The 19,057-nt window shown below is 40.6% G+C and overlaps 2 protein-coding genes across 3 annotated transcripts; both read left to right on the top strand.

The window, feature by feature from the left end:
* Nucleotides 1–351: 351 nt before the first annotated feature.
* LOC118370204 (ras-related protein M-Ras) lies at nt 352–5,646 on the top strand. Of its 2 annotated transcripts, XM_035755080.1 has the most exons (6): nt 352–498; nt 2,010–2,221; nt 2,522–2,675; nt 2,824–2,923; nt 4,096–4,175; nt 4,315–5,646. In XM_035755080.1, the coding sequence occupies exons 2-6, from the start codon at nt 2,029–2,031 to the stop codon at nt 4,412–4,414; spliced, it is 627 nt and encodes a 208-aa protein (XP_035610973.1). In that variant the 5' UTR covers nt 352–498; nt 2,010–2,028; the 3' UTR covers nt 4,415–5,646. The 2 variants fall into 2 exon arrangements, with proteins under 2 accessions (XP_035610973.1, XP_035610972.2); XM_035755079.2 differs by having other exon boundaries at nt 4,096–5,646.
* A 6,698-nt stretch (nt 5,647–12,344) lies between these two features.
* Nucleotides 12,345–13,593, top strand: LOC127916666 (phospholipase A2 inhibitor 31 kDa subunit-like). Its single transcript, XM_052499123.1, has 4 exons — nt 12,345–12,490; nt 12,697–12,775; nt 12,974–13,084; nt 13,369–13,593. Exons 2-4 carry the CDS (start codon nt 12,724–12,726, stop codon nt 13,470–13,472), a joined length of 267 nt encoding a protein of 88 aa, XP_052355083.1. The 5' UTR covers nt 12,345–12,490; nt 12,697–12,723; the 3' UTR covers nt 13,473–13,593.
* The last annotated feature ends 5,464 nt before the right edge of the window (nt 13,594–19,057 follow it).

Raw genomic sequence — 19,057 nt, 5'->3', positions numbered from 1 at the left:
TAGTTTATAGATACTTTGTAAATAAGCAATAGGCTATACATTGGTTGAAAATATAATTATTTTTATATGGTCACATCTGGACTTGAGTCACTATGGAATGCTCCATTTCTACAACAAGGGGATGCTGTTCAAATGTTGTTATACTTTACCACCAAAAATGGCAGGTTAAAACCATAACACATTTAAAGTCAATAATTGAAGCACTTAAATTAAGCGCGACAAACTCTAAATGGGACCTATAATCATTCAAATAAGGGCTTATTTGCGCTAAAATAACAAATGTTGACCCCCCTTCTCCCGCGTAAAGCAAACCTATCGTATCAGCTGTTGCAACGCAAAGTAACTGTTACATTTTTGTGGCAGATGCTGGACTTTCCAGCAGCTGTGATATGAAATGGATTTGATATAAATGTACAGCTCTGAATGAGGTCAGCTTCACAACATGAGAAGGCAGGAAATGTGACTTCATGCAAGCGACTTTACAGTAAATATATTGGGGTAAGCTATTTTATTTAATCGGCTACGACATATTGCGATGTTTTGGGATGTCTGGTGTTTTCATATGTAAAGTCACGGCTAGCTGTATCCTACTGAAATGTGTGTGAAAGTCCAATTATACCTTGAAATAATATGGTATGGCGAGGCATTTTACAATACCGAATCGCACTTTATCTGGTTATGCCTAAGCAAAGAATTGTTCAACTTTGTTATGGGATCGAATTTGGCACTATAAAAACAAAACTGTTCAGTGGGGATATGGGATTTTGTGAATCACAGATGAATGGGGATTTATGAATCACAGAGCTGACTGATCCCAAATGAGGTGTATGTGTGCGCGAAGTGTGTCTGAGAAATAAGGAATCACCCAGACAACATAGTCCTCGATCAACAGGTTGTGCTGGGTAGGTAGGCCTACATAATATGCGATTAGAACAGCATTTGACGACATATCACTGAAAAATAACTTAAATCATAAACTAAATTCAGCCGCGGGACGATTTGTACTTGAGCTGGTGTTCGGGGGCTGGAACATAATTACAAATCATTTGAAGACTACAAATTGTCCACAAGGACCCCAAATAGATATAATGTTATAATTACTGTTTTATAATGTTATATAAAACAGTAATTTAATAACTCCCTGTCGTTTGTATAAGATCACATGTCTCTCTATTGTGTGTGGGAATACTTGGGAACAGATTTCTTAAATTAAAATCACTTGGAGCTGATTTCCTGGTGTTTTTACAGCCTTTTATGTAAAAAAAAAAGTGTTTTTGTTGTTGCTCTGAACACTTTGGGGGACAAATCAGATCAGGTCTCCTCAGGCCCCAGGTTCGACTGAGAATTGTTATTGGTTGGTCTGCCCTTGTCCCATTCTCTGGCTACAATATTGTTCTGGAGGGCCTGTAAGTTCCACAAGCATCTGGGCTCCGTTCCGGCTCCGACCAGCGATGCAGGCTACAGTATCCACTGAGAAAGGAAACCCTCCACTTCCCGCCATTGTTGACTGCAGGAAGGAAGAACTCTCTGTGTGACCTCATCCTGTTAGGCCAGTGCCATTGTATGGAGCTGCAGGCTAGGTTTCCTTACTCATGGCGTGTGTGTGTGTGGGTGGGTGATTCCCTGACTTAAGTACGTCAGTAAAGATCCAGCAGACAAGGACTAGACTGCTACAGTACAGACCTCAGCCTTGTTTGAGTGTTTGATGTTTTCAGTGGAAAAAAAGAGTGGGTATTCCAACAGAAGAATGATACTGTTTTGGCCCAGTGAGTAAGCAACCATGTAAGGGATGGAAGATAAATGACCGTGTTTTCTATGCATTGCAGTGAAAAAGAAGGATCTCTGCTTTTATAATATTAATTTAAGATGTATATTGATCTATTACCTGTGCCATTTCATTTGTGATTTGTGTCATGTATTTTTGTCCAGAGGAAGAGAGGGGCAAAAAGCCCATTATAAATGGCATCAGTCAGACATACACCATCTTCCGTCTTCCCTCTGTGTTCCAGGTATAGCATAGCTGTCACTATGGCAACGAGCGCTGTTCCCAGTGACAATCTCCCCACGTATAAGCTGGTAGTGGTGGGGGATGGGGGAGTGGGGAAGAGTGCGCTCACCATTCAGTTCTTTCAGAAGATCTTTGTCCCTGATTACGACCCCACCATCGAGGACTCCTACCTCAAACACACTGAGATTGATGCCCAGTGGGCCATATTGGACGGTAAATGGATTTATAGATGTGCAGCACATACATTACAAATAAAGAGCCCAACCTGTTAACCTAGCCAAAAGTATTATATCGTTTCCCCCAGAAATAACCTTTGTAATGTACTGAAGAACAAGACGGAATGTTCTGTTATGAGGAGAGAAAAAAAGGAGAGCATTATTGTGCTGCCATTGTTAGATGTGAGGGATCAGCACACAGTTACACATATTTATGAATAACCAGGATCATTCATAATACTGTTCTCAAGTGTAGATGTTATATGTGGGACCTGTCTGATCGTGTTTGTCTCTGCAGTTCTGGATACAGCAGGCCAAGAGGAGTTCAGTGCTATGAGGGAACAGTACATGAGGACTGGGGACGGGTTCCTCATCGTGTTCTCTGTTACAGACAAGGCCAGCTTTGAACATGTGGACCGCTTCCATCAACTCATCCTCAGGGTGAAGGACCGGTGGGATTTACTACTTAACTTCCCACTGGTGGCCGTGGCCAGGACAACAGTCATTCCTGCATTCCGTTATTCAGGCATTCATGCATTTATTACTCTGTCCATCCATCCATTCGTTCATTTATTCATTGTTATTTTCCTTATTTTTTAGGGAATCCTTTCCTATGGTTCTTGTGGCCAACAAAGTGGATCTGCTGCACTTACGTAAAATACCCAGTGATCAGGGGAGGGAGATGGCTAGTAAACACAGTGTGAGTGAATGTGTGAACTTTACATGTACAGTGGCAAGAAAAAGTATGTGAACCCTTTAGAATTACCTGGATTTCTGCATAAATTGGTTGTACAATTTGATCTGATCTTCATCTTAGTCACAACAATAGACAAACACCGTCTGTTTAAACGAATAACATGCAAACAATGTTCATGTCTTTATTGAACACACCGTGTAAACATTCACAGTGCAGGGTGGAACAAGTATGTGAACCCTTGGATTTAATAACTGGTTGACCCTCCTTTGGCAGCAATAACCTCAACCAAACGTTTTCTGTAGTTGCAGATCAGACCTGCACAACGGTTAGGAAGAATTTTGAACCATTCCCCTTTACAAAACTGTTTCAGTTCAGCAATATTCTTTGGATGTTTGGTGTGAACCACTCTCTTGAGGTCATGCCACAGCATCTCAATTGGGTTGAGGTCAGGACTCTGGATGGGCTACTCCAGAAGGTGTATTTTCTTCTGTTGAAGCCATTCTGTTGTTGATTTACTTCTGTGTTTTGGGTTGTTGTCCTGTTGCATCAACCAACTTCTGTTGAGCTTCATTTGGCAGACAGAAAGCCTTACATTCTCCTGCAAAATGTCTTGATAAACTTGGGAATTTGTTTTTCCATCGATGATAGCAAGCTGTCTAGGTCCTGAGGCAGCAAAGCAGCCCAAACCACGATGCTCCCTCCACCATACTTTACAGTTGGGATGAGGTTTTGATGTTGGTGTGCTGTGCCTTTTTTCCCGCTGTAGTTTCATCCATAGAATATTTTGCCAGTGGTGCTGTTGAAAATCCAAGTAGACCTTTGCAAACTTTTTTTGGACAGCAGTGACGCCAGGTTAGCTGACTCCTGACTCCAATTAGCTTTTGGAGAAGTCATTAACCTAGGGGTTCACATACTTTTTCCAACCTACACTGTGAATGTTTAAATGATGTATTCAATATAGACAAGAAAAGAAAATACAATCATTTGTTTGTTATTTAAGCACACTGTGTTTGCCAATTGTTCTGACTTAGATGAAGATCAGATCAAATCTTATGTCAAATTTATTCACAAATCCAGGTAATTCCAAAGGGTTCACATACGTTGTATTGCCACTGTATGTAATCTACAGATATTGTTTGATCTCTATACTCAATTCTGAGCCTTTTAATTTACAGATAGCTTACATTGAAACCAGTGCTAAGGACCCAGCCATGAATGTTGACAAGGCGTTCCACGAGTTAGTTAGAGTAATCAGGTATGTTACCGCCACAGATTATTTAGAGGGTTGTCTGTTTGATACAAAAGCTAGGAGAGCCACTCTCTCTCTCTCTCTCTCTCTCTCTCTCTCTCTCTCTCTCTCTCTCTCTCTCTCTCTCTCTCTCTCTCACACCCAGGCAACAGATTCCAGAGAGGAGCCTGAAGAAGAAGAGGAAAACCAAGTGGCGGGCCGACAGGTCCACTGTCTCCCACCGACTGCACTGTGTTGTCCTATGATGGTTTTTTACTTGTACAGCTGCTCCCTACAGGACAGGGGGAAGATGATTACATTTAGGAGTGTTTACTCTCTACACATAGTTCCAGGAGGCAGTTTGTACCCTCTATCCTGGCACGTGAGTTAGGTGGAAGGGTCAGGTCCAGCAGCACAGGAGTTTCCCAGACACGGGATGAGACTGACTCGCCCTAAAAGGACCAGTGGAATAATTTACAGCTCTTCTGGGAATGTGAACTAACTTACTCAAGTACATGGTGATAAAGTGGCATCAACACTGCCTTTATCTACAAATGAAGCTCTTTGACAGAGAAACTGGACATATGGGCTCACAAAGATAATCTGTAAATAATTAGGACATACTGTAGTAGGGTCACACAAACATCATTCTACTAAGATGTAGGCCTTTAAAACTTGGTCCTTGTTGTTTTCAAATAGCTTTCTTGTTATAGTCCCTATCATTAAGATGGAGGCCATTGAGTAAAGCACTGGAAGGAGGGAGGAAACTGAGAGCTTTCCCCAGTGAGGGGGAGTATATTAGAGAGGGGAGTGAGAGGAGGGGAGAGGATGTGTCTGTTTGTCTTGGAATCAGTGGGCCTGCCAGACAACAGAGAGAAGAAGGGAAAGTGAGGAAAGAGACACAGAGAGAGAAAGAGAGATTCCAAATGGATAGCATCTGGCAAAGGGACTCCAGACATTGTGTCAAAGCCTGGGAGGCAGCCAATGTGTAGCCCCATAATGTATACACGTCTTTATAATCTCCGAACAAGACTGTCATAGAACTGTATTGTAGCTTATTGAACACACCAAATGTCTTATTTGAATGTACACTTATGAACCGTGACCATTTTGACTTATCAGTGCTCACTGGATGTAGTTGTGCACTTCTCAAAACGCTTTAAACACACTATTGTGGTGTGTGCGTGTGTTCGTGCGTGCGTGAGTGCCCTGGATATGACCATATCCTAGACGATGAAATCTAATTTTTACATGTGAATATTAGATTTCTTTGCTACTATTTCACTATTTATTTTATATAAGTAATTTATTGCTGTGTTATCATTAGTACAAGGCTACCCCAGAGAGGCACAAAGCACAGAGCTTAACTAAGAAATTGATGGAACAAAAGATGTGTAGGCAAAGTATAAATGTGTGTTAATACATTTTGTGTTCTATTATCTGTGTACACATCTTGGGTCAACTGGTTTGTCTGGATAAAACCATAATTATAATGAAACCGAAGACTGTCTGTCTCTGTCAATCTCAGTGAATATTAGTGAGTTGATGGTGCCCTCCAGTGGATATAAATGTAACTACAAGAATGGAACAACATTTAGCATGGTTGTACATTTGGCCCTTTGTTCTGGGTGATATACAGTGCATTCAGAAAATATTCACAACCCTGGACTTTTTCCACATTTTGTTGTGTTACAGTCAGACTTGAAAAAAGCAGACATTGAGTATCCCTTTGAGCATGGTGAAGTTATTATTACACTTTGGATGGTGTATCAGTACCAAGTCACTACCAGGGCCGCCTCCAGGCATAAGCGACATAAGCAGTCGCTTATGTGTGTTTTTTTTTGGAACTCAGTCGGGGTCTGAACTTACTGTTGCACGTTAGAATAGTAGAATACACAAGGTGCAAGTTAAAAGTGTGGTTGTGCATCAGCAGGTTTTCCTCTTGTTTTGTCAGTCACTGACAGTCACTCAATTAGCCATGTCAGCGAACAATTTTTAGATGACTAAGTTTGTCTAAACTTGGGGCATGTGCCCAGGGGCCCTTTTTTACGACCTTATCTTTTTAACCACAGATCCTAGAAGCGCGCTGTTTTCACATACAGTGCGTTTGGAAAGTATTCAGACCCCTTGACTTTTTCCACATTTGGTTAGGTTAAAGCCTTATTCTAAAAGTGATTCAATAGTTTCCCCCCCGCATCAATCTACACACAATACCACATAATGAATAAGCAAAAACAGGTTTTCAGAATGTTTTGCTAATTTCTTTAACATAAGAAAACGGAAAAATTATATTTACATAAGTATTCAGACCCTTTGGCAGTGATTACAACTTTGAGTCTTCTTGGGTATGATACTACAAGCTTGGCGCACCTGTATTTGGGGAGTTTCTCCCATTCTTCTCTGCAGATCCTCTCAAGCTCTGTCAGGTTGGATGGGGAGCATTGCTGCACAGCTATTTTAAGGCCTCTCCAGAGATGTTCGATCGGGTTCATGTCCGGGCTCTGGCTGGGCCACTCAAGGACACCTGTCCCAAAGCCACTTAGGTTTGTTGTCCTGTTGGAAGGCGAACCTTCACCCTAGTCTGAGGTCCTGAGCGCTCTGGAGCAGATTTTCATCAAGGGTCTCTCTCTACTTTGCTCCATTCATCTTTGCCTCGACCCTGACTAGTCTCCCAGTCTCTGCCGCTGAAATACATCCCCACAGCATGATGTTGCCACCACCATGTTTCACCATAGGGATGTTGTAAATAAGGCATTTCTGTTTTTTATTTGTAATGCATTTTTGCTTTGTCATTATGGGGTATTGTGTGTAGTCAAGGGGTCTAAATACTTTCCGAAGGCACTGTATGTAAAATCAAATCAAATCAAATTGTATTTGTCACATACACATGGTTAGCAGATGTTAATGCGAGTGTAGCGAAATGCTTGTGCTTCTAGTTCCGACAATGCAGTAATAACCAACAGACACTGTGATGAAGATGATGAATACAAGGTTGAAAAGTGGCAGAATATCCATTTCAAACACTCCACCCCATGGCAAAATGGGTAGAATTGAAGAAATTGTGCTTTAGAACCACTAAACCCCTCTCTGCCAAATAGCAAAATAAGCAGAATTGCATGAAATGTGTTATAAAATTGCTACATTTTCTCTCCACCCCATGGCAAAATGTGTAGAACTACAGAAAACTTGCTTGAAAACGGCAACATTTTCTGTACGCTTCATGGCAAAATGGGTAGAATTACAAATGAACTTTAAAACGTACATTTTTTCTCTCTCTGCCGTCAAGAGGGGGTCTACTAAAACATCTTGCCCTCTTCGTGACGGGGCCCCTCAACCAAATCTCACTTAGGGCCCCGTAAGCCTAGATCCAGCCCTGGCCACTACAAACACGTGTCCTTTTTAACTGATACTAACCGAAATGACAGAGTGAAAAGAAGGAAGCCTGTACAGAATAAAAAATATTCCATAACATGCATCCTGTTTGCACTAAGGCACTAAATTAAACCTGCAAAAAAATGTGGCAAAGAAGTTAACTTTATGTCCTGAATACAAAGTGTTACTGTATGTTTGGGGCAAAACCAACACAACACTGAGTATCACTCTTCATATTTTTAAGCATGGTGGTGGCTGCATCATGTTATAGGTATGTTTGTCTTCGGCAAGAACTAGGGAGTTTTTAAGAGTAAAAATAAACATAATAGAGCTAAGTACAGGCAAAATCCTAGAGGAAAACCTGGTTGAGTGCTTTCCAACAGACCCTGGGGAGACAAGTTCACCTTTCAGCAGGACAATAACCTAAAACACAAGGCCAAATATACACTGGAGTTGCTTACCAAGACGGCATTGAATGTTCCTGAGTGGCCTAGTTACAGATGTATCTTAAATCCGCTTGAAAATCTATGGCAAGACTTGAAAATGGCTCTCTAGCAATGATCAACAACCAATTTGACAGAGCTCGAAGAGTTTTTTAAAGAATCATGTGCACATATTGTACAATCCAGGTGTGCAAAGCTCTTAGAGACCCAGAAAGACTCAGCTGTAATCGCTGCCAACAGGGATTCTAACTTGTATTGAATCAGGGCTGTGAATATTGTATGTAAATTTGATATTTCTGTATTTCATTTTCAATAAATGTTGCAGAAATGTCTGAAAACATGTTTTCACTTTTTCATTATGGGGAATTGTGTGTAGATGGGTAAGAAAAAATATGAAGATTTAAACCATTTTACATTTTCAAGGGCTATGAATACTTTCTGAAAGCACTGTATCCCACAGAAAGCTAAGCACTGAAATAGCCAAATCTAGTTTATGTAATGGATCAATTTGTTGTTTCTTAGATTTAGAGACTGTAAATCTTCTGAATATATCAAATCCTATTCATGTGGCCCTTTTTCTAAGCATGCTGCATTTTAGACAGTGATGTTCAATTCACGATAATCCAAATGAGGCTTGTGACTAAGTGTACGTCGTGGTGAAGAGGGTTGATGATGAGTAATGCGATCCTTTGTGATCAACCTCTAAAAGTGTACTATAGGGGAAATGGTCCAGCCCAGAGAGTAAGTAGTACAATGGATCACGCAGAGCACGACACACCGTACAAAGACCAACAGCAGCGTAGATAATTAACATGCTTCTTTAAATAGGCCAACATAATGTCAAGGAGTTCTTGAGAAAGAAACTAACATGACCATGTCAATCTGAAAGTATCAACAGGCTAACATGACCATCTGGCATCAATATTACAAAACATAATATACATTGCAGATTATGCAAACTATGATATATTCCGGTACAAGAGAAAGATTAAAAAAAATAATGTAATGTTGGACCAACGATGGATTTCAACAGCTCTCCAGTCTCACACACTGCGCATGCGCAATCCCATAACTGCTTGCACACCTCATTTATGAATCTCGTAAAGGGACAGTGCCATCTAGTGGATATAAATGAATACAGCTATGCGCTTTTACCACCTTGCTACATTTTTTTATTTATTTTAATGTTATTTTACCTTTATTTAACCAGGCAAGTCAGTTAAGAACACATTCTTATTTTCAATGATGGCCTGGGAACAGTGGGTTAACTGCCTGTTCAGGGGCAGAATGACAGATTTGTACCTTGTCAGCTCAGTGGTTTGAACTCGCAACCTTCTAGGCCACTAGGCTACGCCTCCACCCCATTGAGAATGTATCAGATTTTTCATATTTGCTTGCTAGACTTATATATCCATATATCCATGTTATTCTATATGTATTTTATTCTATTCTATATTCTAGTTTTCTGGGATCGAATAAATTCAGAACATTATTGTTTTAACCTGTTTTAAATGTACAGTATACTCCCATTTTATTTGTCATATTGTCAGTATAGACAGATATTTGTCTCCTTTCTAATCTTCTCTATTTTGTCAATTTTTGATACTGAATGTTATCAGATCTTCAACCAAAACCTAATATTAGATAAAGGGAACCCGAGTAAACCAATAACGCAACAATTATATACTTATTTCATTAATTTCATAAGCAAAGTTATGTAAGTCTGCAACACTCAATGCCAACACTCAATGTGAAAAAGTAAATTTCCTCTTACACTCAATAACTGGTTGTGCCACCTTTAGTTGCAATGACTCCAACCAAAAGCTTCCTGTAGTCGTTGATCAGTCTCTCACGTCAATGTGGAGGAATTTTGTCCCACCTTTCCATGCAGGACTGCTGTAACTCAGTGACATTTGTGGGGTTTCAAGCATGGATTGCTTGTTTCAAGTCCTGCCACAACATCTCAATCGAGATTAGGTCTGGACTTTGACTAGGTCATTCCAGAACTTCAATTTATTTTTATTTTTTTGCCATTTTCATGTGTGTTTTGGATCATTGTCTTGCTGCATGACCCAGCTGCACTTCAGCTTCAGCTTTCAGACAGATGTCCTGACATTCTCCTGTAGAATTCTCTGATACAGAGAATAATTCACGGTTCCTTCTATATTAAGGCAAGTCGCCCAGATCCTGAGGCAGCAAAGCATCTCCAAACCATCACACGACAACCACCATGCTTGACCGTTGGTATGAGGTTCTTACTGTGAAATGCAGTGTTTGGTTTTTGCCAGGCATAATGGGACCCATCTCTGACCTGCAGCATCAGGTAGGTTCACAGCGCAAGCTACACAGCCTCCTCATCCTTTGGTTTGGCTTCTCTTCAAGGTTACCCACCACATTGGCTTGCTAGGAAGGCCGAATGTTTCTTTATATTTCCCCATTTTTTTTTTTAAATGTTCATTGTTTTTGTTGTCATTTTCAAAGCTTTACGGGTTCATTTCAAATAGTTCATCTTATTTTTTACTCCCCCACCTCCTTTTTCAACCCTTTAAAAAAAAAAAGTAGGTGGAAGTGTGTTTAGCTCCTGTAACTGCTACGCAGCGCAATCACATAGCTACATCACAATTACAGCCGATGACAGTTAAGGAATATTAAACCCAATGATCCTTTCATTTGAGTGGTAGGCTACCCATTCCAGTACTGTACGTATTCATGTCTGACACTGCATCTGTGTCCGTGCTTTAAAAATAACATGTCTTTTCTTATCGGGTTCTTTTCCCAAAGCATTGTGTTTATCGGTCTCATATTTCTGAATAAAGGAGGGGCCGGAGGAAGGAGAGTTACACTGAAACCTGCAGAGGTCCAGAAGGTAAGATGGACAAAAGGGCACTGACTTCACACTTTTTTGACCCTGTTTGAAATGTCTGTCTGAGCCTAGGACACAAAGACTTGTAAGGTATTGAATAATATGTTAACTGTCGTGTCTATATAGGTTACACTGTTGAAATGTGTCGTTCTTTCTCTTAGAAACACATCCAAACATGAAAGTCTTTGCTTTTGGTCTCCTGCTCCTGGTGGCCGTCATCTATGGTAAATATCTCTTCATGTTGAACCATCCTAATGTTTTTCTTTTCAAAAGTTCAAATAAAATAAAAACCTCGATAGTAGGTCAGTAGTGTGCACTAGGCTACACACTATGACTGTGGCCAGTGACTTTCAAGGCTTACTCAGGTTTTCGTTAATGTTTCTCTATTTCTCTCTCTTTCTTTCTCTCCCCCCTCTCTCAGGTGAGGCCCCGCAGGGCCGTAAGTGTGTCCGGGCCACGCCAGGCAGTGGTGAGTGTGTGGGGACTGTGGAGACCTGTCCTCCCGAGCTGGACGCCTGTGCCAAAGTGACCTACCCTTCCCCTTATGGTGAGTCCCAGCACCATTCAGTCGGCATGGCATACAGCCACAATCACTGCCACAGTGCCTTATTAATCAAACCAGTAATCCATTAAAGACATACACACACAAACAACAGAAATCTATTTACTAGTTAGGCCTACAAGATTATCACTCAGTCGAAAGTCATTACCCGCTGGACAAAAACTGGTTGAGTCAATGTTGCTTCCATGTCATTTTAACCCCACAAGAATCTAGGTGATGACGTTGAATCAACATAGAAAACTCATTGGGTTGGAAAAAGGTCATCAACGTAAGACCATTTCCCCTTTTTATCCCCCAGCTTTGAACCTAAATCCAATGACATGGTGACAGTTCGTGTTGATTTCATGTTGAAATTAACGTTAGTTGAGACCTCAACCAAATGTAAGTCAAAACTAGATGTTGAACTGACGTCTGTGCCCTGTGGGTATCGTCATCATCATGTCTCTCCCACCCTCTCTATCTTTCTCTCTCTATTTCTCCAGAGAACACCTTCCACAAGTCCTGCTTCAAGATGATGGAGTGCCTGAAGCTTGGTGTGACCGAGGGTCTGAGTATCACCTGCTGCAACTGGAACAACTGCAACTTATAAGACCCATGGCCTCTATTCACCTTCTGTATCATTGGTATGCGTGTGGCTGGAGCCCAGTTCAAATGGCAATGAAATACATTCAGTATTGCAAAAGGATATTTTAACCTTTTGTTCCTGATTTCAAAATATGTCTACATGTCATAATAAGAACTTGTTTACATGTGATATGAATGATTCATCATCCAACACCACCTCTTAGATAAACTTCGCACACCAGTCAGTTGTTTTGTTGCGCTTTAATATTTCGAAATTCTCTTTACCCCCTGTCCTGGAATGTCCCAGTATGGAACACGACACTGCAAACCTTTGTCTCGTGAAATCCGGGAATTTCCATTCTTTTACAGAGAGACAAAGGGCACTGCTTGTGCTAAACCTGAGTAAATCCATTGCCCAAAATCTCACACAAGTGACTCATAGATAGCAGCTTTATTAGCATACTGTGCTGTATAAAAGGAGAAGGAGAAGGAGAGGAGAGTAAAGGAAGCTCAATACACCTAAAGGAAATACAATCAGGTGAGCAACTACTCTACTATCTACAGCACCTAATAACTCTGTCTCGTGCTACTGTGCTACTGGGCTTGTGAAATGGTTGGTTTCAGAATGTTCCTGCACATTTAAAATAAATCAGACTTAACATGTTGCAATTGTTGAACATTGTATAATCCCACCACATAGAGGGAGTCTTTGGTGATGTCTTTTTTCTATTGTTGGAACGACAGATCAAAAGACTCCTGAAGAAAGGAAAAATGAAAGCTGTATGTTTTTCTCTGCTCCTCCTGCTGCTGGCGTGTAGCTTTGGTGAGTCTGCCCAACAAGGTCTTCATCTCATTTCATGTCTTTATTTGACAGGGACAATGCCAAATAAACACATGTACCAGATTAAAGATAGATTATTCTCATCTCCATTCGTTATGCTCCAGTCTCCCAGTCAACACAATGGATAACCAGACACACTCCAATACAACAGAGATGATGCTGTTCTTCTGTTTTCTCCAGGAGAGGGCCTGAAATGCAACCGTTGTGTTGGCAAAGGCTGCAGAAACACAGTGGAGACCTGCCGTGTTGACCATGACACCTGCGGCACGGTCTTATTCAAGCCCCCACTCCGTACGTATCTATTATCCCCTTCACTAGGCAGTATTCCCTGAGTTTCATCTGTATATACCCCTTCACTCGGCAGTATACCCTGAGTTTCATCTGTATATACCCCTTCACTAGGCACTTTACTGTGTTTAACCCTAGGATCAGTAACCAATCGGGAAAACACAAAATATTGGATCCTTTTGATTGACATCTAAGGAAAACGTTTGCTTTATCCAATCAAGAAAATGTGCTGGTTTGTGTCTTCTATATCTGGTGTTTTATCATGTCTCGCTTCTCTCTCTCCACAGCTATCTCATACTTCAAGAGATGCATGAAGATGTCAGAATGCATGCTGCTGGGAAGCAACAAGGACATTGATGCCTATTGCTGCACCACCAACCAATGCAACTGAGAGACACATCCTCTGTCTACCATACTGTATACTATACAGTCCATTAATTGTACTAATCAATGCATATGATTGAAACTGCCAAGAAGAAACAGAAATAAAGTTGTACTTTTTTTTGCAAACAGTTAGCATTTATTGATTATTTATGTTTGACATCGTTAACATGTGATTAGCCAGGTGATGGCCTGAAACATGAGCACTGCACTGAGCAAGTTCAGTTTATACACGATAAGTCATATACAGCCTATATTATGTATTACTCAATACCTCCACAGAAAATATAGACTACATTTAGTTGTTCTGTTGAGGGTTTGATATCTTAAATGTATCATTACACACTCTGTCCCGATGTGGACTGTCCACATGTGGAACAGAGCAGACCGTGGATAACTATAGTTTTAACTATGCTTCCGGAAAAGTTTTTTTTTTTAATCCGGGAAATTGACTACTTTTCTAAGCTATTTGAAAACAGATCTCAGAAATCGATTACTTTTTAAAATGTAAATACACATCTCAGAAAGTAAGTACTTTTGTTTAACTATTTGAATACAGACCTGAGAAAGCAACTGTTTCAAAAAGTACATTGGCAAGAAAAAGTATGTGAACCCTTTGGAATTACCTGGATTTCTGCATAAATTGGTCATCAAATTGGATCCGATGCTCATCTTAGTCACAACAATAGACAAAAACAGTCTGCTTAAACTAATAACACACAAACAATTATACGTTTTCATGTCTTTATTGAACACACCGTAAAAACACTCACAGTTGCAGGGTGGGAAAAGTATGTGAACCGTTGGATTTAATAACTGGTTGACCCTCCTTTGGCAGCAATAAACAACCCGATTTAAAATGCTGTGGCATGACCTCAAGAGAGCAGTTCACACCAGTTTTGTAAAGAGGAATGGTCCAAAATTCCTCTTAACCGTTGTGCAGGTCTTATCTGCAACTACAGAAAACTTTTGGTTGCGTTTATTGCTGCCAAAGGAGGGTCAACCAGTTATTAAATCCAACGGTTCACATACTTTTTCCACCCTGCACTGAATGTTTACACGGTGTGTTCAATAAAGACATGAAAACGTATAATTGTTTGTGTGTTATTCGTTTAAGCAGACTGTGTTTGTCTATTGTTGTGACTAAGATGAACATCAGATCAAATTGTATGACTAATATATGCAGAAATCCAGGTAATCCCAAAGGGTTCACATACCTTTTCTTGCCACTGTATATAGAGTAGGCTAAGGGAACTACTTGTGCTAAACCTAAGTAAATATTGCCATTATCTCACACAAGTGACTCATAGATAGCAGCTTTATTAGCATATTATGCTGTATAAAAGGAGAAGGAGAGGAAAGTCAAGTAAAAGAGAGCTGAACACACATCCAAAGGAAATACAATCAGGTGTCTCATGATATTGTGCCACTTGGGTTGTGAAATGGTTGGTTTCAGAATGTTTCTGCACATTTAAAGCAAATAAGAGGTAGACCTACAGTGTGTAGACCTGCATAGACTTACAGTACATGTTGTAATTGTTGGACAGGATAATCCCACCATAGAAATGGAGTATTTGATGATGCATTATTTTCTATTGTTGGAACGACAGATCTAAATACTCCTGAAGAAAGGAAAGATGAAAGCTGTATGTTTTTCTCTGCTTCTCCTGCTGCTGGCGTGTAGCTTTGGTGAGTTTGCCCAACAAGGTCTTCTTTTAGCATATAATAACTCACCAACAGCAACTCTTTAACTGTTCAAACTACATACACCAAACTAACTTTCACATGTTCAGGCTATCCTAAATTATAATGACTTTTTGACAATCTGTAACTATATGTATATACATTTGAATAAAATAACCCACCAACAGTAACTCTTGAACCGTTGAAGCTAGATACACCAAACCAATTTTCGCATGTTCAGGCTATCCTAACATTTCCTTTACCCTACTTTGTCAACTATGACCAGTTACAGTACCACCATTACTACTGCAGACACTACCACTACAAAACTAAATGTCCTCTCACTGTCGACTGTGTTTATTTTCAGCAAACTTAACATATATAAATATTTGTATGAACATAACAAGATTCAACAACTGAGACATAAACTGAACAAGTTCCACAGACATATGACTAACAGAAATTGAATAATGTGTCCCTGAACAAAGGGGGGGGTCAAAATCAAAAGTAACAGTCAGTATCTGGTGTGGCCACCAGCTGCATTAAGTACCGCAGTGCATCTCCTCCTCATGGACTGCACCAGATTTGCCAGTTATTGCTGTGAGATGTTACCCCACTTTTCCACCAAGGCACCTGAAAGTTCCCGGACATTTCTGGGGGAATGGCCCTAGCCCTTGAGATCCGGGCTCTTCGCTGGCCATGGCAGAACACTGACATTCCATTCCTGTCTTGCAGGAAATCACGCACATAACGAGCAGTATGGCTTGTGGCATTGTCATGCTGGAAGGTCATGTCAGGATGAGCCTGCAGGAAGGGTACCACATGAGGGAGGAGGATGTCTTCCCTGTAACGCATAGCTTTGAGATTGCCTGCAATGACAACAAGCTCAGTCTGATGATGCTGTGATACACCGCCCCAGAACATGATGCACCCTCCACCTCCAAATCGACCCCGCTCCAGAGTACAGGCCTCGGTGTAACGGTGTAACACTCATTCCTTCGACGATAAATGCGAATCCGACCATCACCCCTGGTGAGACAAAATCGCAAATCGTCAGTAAAGAGCACTTTTTGCCAGTCCTGCCAGGTCCAGCGACGGTGGGTTTGTGCCCATAGGCAACGTTGTTGCCGTTGATGTCTGGTGAGGACCTGCCTTACAACAGACCTATAAGCCCTCAGTCCAGCCTCTCTCAGCCTATTGTGGACAGTCTGAGCACTGATGGAGAGATTGTGCATTCCTGGTGTAACTCAGGCAGTTGTTGTTGCCATCCTGTACCTGTCCTGCAGGTGTGATGTTCGGATGTACCGATCCTGTGCATGTGTTGTTACACGTGGTCTGCCACTGCGAGGACAACGGGCTGTCCGTTCTGTCTCCCTGTAGCGCTGTCTGAGGCATCTCACATAACAGACATTGCTGTTTATTGCCTTGGCTACATCTGCAGTCCTCATGCCTCCTTGCAACATGCCTAAGGTACTTTCACGCAGATGAGCAGGGACTCTGGGCATCTTTCTTGTGGTGTTTTTCAGAGTCAGTAGAAAGGCCACTTTAGTGTCCTAAGTTTTCATAACTGTGACCTTAATTGCCTACCCTCTGTAAGCTGTTAGTGTCTTAACGACCGTTCCACAGGTGCGTGTTCATGAATTGTTTATGGTTCATTGAACAAGCATGGAAAACCGTGTTTAAACCCTTTACAATTGAAGATCTGTGAAGTTATTTGGATTTGTACTAATTTTCTTTGAAATACAGGGTCCTGAAAAAGGGACATTTCTTTTTTTGCTGAGTTTATAATGTATTTCAAAACCATACACACTTTGAAACAAGCTAGCAAACACAGCACATTTTCTTCAGGATATGTACTTTCCAGTGATCACTGTTAGCCTAAAGAGTTTATTTATTAGATACAACTACAGCTAGCTATCAAGTAGGCCTGAATACGAACCTATTCTACCTAGTTCTTCAACGACCACAAAAAATACTTTTAAAGAGCTGTCATCTCTAGGGGCACCATCACATTTCTCCCTCCAAATAATATCATAAAACATTCTAATCATTATATAATCATTCAACTAAAATTCAACTTCAATCACACTGAACATTTTACAAAAGTAAATTGTGCATCGACTTGTCTAAAACCCACAGTGTGAATGATTTGGAGTTGCTTTACTTTCCTAAGTGTTGTCCACCTGATCCTGCTTTTTATTCCCACCTTCTGACATCTTCGCATTGTCCTGTCTTTCTGCTGTTATTTTTCACACGCAACAACTGTAGTTCAGACGTTTTTGTGATACAGCTGCCCCGCAATCCAGTGGTTGATATGGTCGTCTATCAAACCAATCAAAGCAATCATTTTACTACAGTGCCTTCAGAAAGTATTCATGTCCCTTGACTTATTCTACTGTTGTTGTGTTACTGCCGAAATTGATTAAATATATATTTTATTTCACCCATCTTCACACAATACCTCACAATGACAAAGTGAAAACAAGTTTTCAGACATTTTAGCAAGTTTAATGAAAATTAAATACAGAAATATTTCATTTACAATAGTATTCAATCCCATGAGTCAATACATGTTAGAATCACCTTTGGCAGCGATTAGATCGGTGAGTCTTTCTGGGTAAGCCTCAAAGAGATTTGCAGACCTGGATTGTACAGTACTTGCACAATATTCTTTTTAAAAAATCTACACGCTCTGTCAGGTTGGTTGTTGATCATTTCTAGACAGCCATGTTCAAGCCAATTTCGGTCAAAAAATGTACTAGGCCACTCAGGAACATTCAATGTTGTCTTGGTAAGCAGCTCCAGTTTACATTTGGCCTTGTGTTTTAGTTTATTTTCCTGCTGAAGGGTACATTTGTCTCCCAGGGTCTGTTGGAAGGCAAACTGACCCAGGTTTTCCTCTAGGATTTTGCTTGTACTTTGCTCTATTCTGTTTATTTTTACACTTAAAAACTCACTAGTCCTTGCCGAAGGAAAGTATGCTTGAAAATATGAAGAGTGGTACTCAGTGATGTGTTGTGTTGGATTTGCCCCAAACATAACGCTTTATATTCAGGACATAAAGTTAATTTCTTTGCCACATATTTTGCAGGTTTAATTTAGTGCCTTATTGCAAACAGGATGCATGTTATGGAATATTTTTATTCTGTACAGGTGTCCTTCTTTTCACTGTTGATTGTTGTGTTACATTCACTGGACTCCCACCAATTAAACTTCATGTACAATTACCATCTAATTTGATTTCTTTATTTGACAGGGACAATGTCAAATAAACACATGTACCAGATTAAAGCTAGCTTATTCTCATCTCCATTCTATCATTATACACAATGGATAACCAGACACACTCCAATACAAGAGATGACGCTGTTCTTCTGTTTTCTCCAGGAGAGGGCCTGAGATGCAACCGATGTATTGGCAAAGGCTGCAGTAACACAGTGGAGACCTGCCGTGTTGACCATGACACCTGTGCTATGGTCATATTCAAGTACCCACTTCGTACGTACTGCATCTATTATCCCCTTCACTTGGCAGTATACTCTGAGTTTCATCTGTATATACCCCTTCACTAGGCAGTATACCCTGAGTTTCATCTGTATATGCCCCTTCACTAGGCAGTATACTCTGAGTTTCATCTGTATATACCCCTTCACTAGGCAGTATACCCTGAGTTTCATCTGTATATACCCCTTCACTAGGCACTTTACTGTGTTTAACCCTAGGATCAGTAACCAATCGGGAAAACACAAAATATTGGATCCTTTTGATTGACATCTAAGGAAAACGTTTGCTTTTATCCAATCAAGAAAATGTGCTGGTTTGTGTCTTCTGTATCTGGTGTTTTATCCTGTCTCGCTTCTCTCTCTCCACAGCTATCTCATACTTCAAGAGATGCATGAAGATGTCAGAATG

The sequence above is a fragment of the Oncorhynchus keta genome, chromosome 37, assembly GCF_023373465.1.
Source record: "Oncorhynchus keta strain PuntledgeMale-10-30-2019 chromosome 37, Oket_V2, whole genome shotgun sequence".
Classification (NCBI taxonomy): domain Eukaryota; kingdom Metazoa; phylum Chordata; class Actinopteri; order Salmoniformes; family Salmonidae; genus Oncorhynchus; species Oncorhynchus keta.
This window is presented reverse-complemented; position numbering and strand designations above follow the sequence as displayed.

Bases quoted from the DNA above. Each gene is read 5' to 3' on its own strand.
- LOC127916666 (XM_052499123.1), top strand. From the start codon at position 12,724: ATGAAAGCTGTATGTTTTTCTCTGCTCCTCCTGCTGCTGGCGTGTAGC. The intron at 12,776-12,973 runs GTGAGTCTGCCC...TGTTTTCTCCAG, and splicing joins GCTGCTGGCGTGTAGCTTTG to GAGAGGGCCTGAAATGCAAC. The intron at 13,085-13,368 runs GTACGTATCTAT...CTCTCTCCACAG, and splicing joins CTTATTCAAGCCCCCACTCC to CTATCTCATACTTCAAGAGA.
- LOC118370204 (XM_035755079.2), top strand. From the start codon at position 2,029: ATGGCAACGAGCGCTGTTCCCAGTGACAATCTCCCCACGTATAAGCTG. The intron at 2,676-2,823 runs GTGGGATTTACT...CTTATTTTTTAG, and splicing joins ATCCTCAGGGTGAAGGACCG to GGAATCCTTTCCTATGGTTC. The intron at 2,924-4,095 runs GTGAGTGAATGT...TTTAATTTACAG, and splicing joins AGATGGCTAGTAAACACAGT to ATAGCTTACATTGAAACCAG.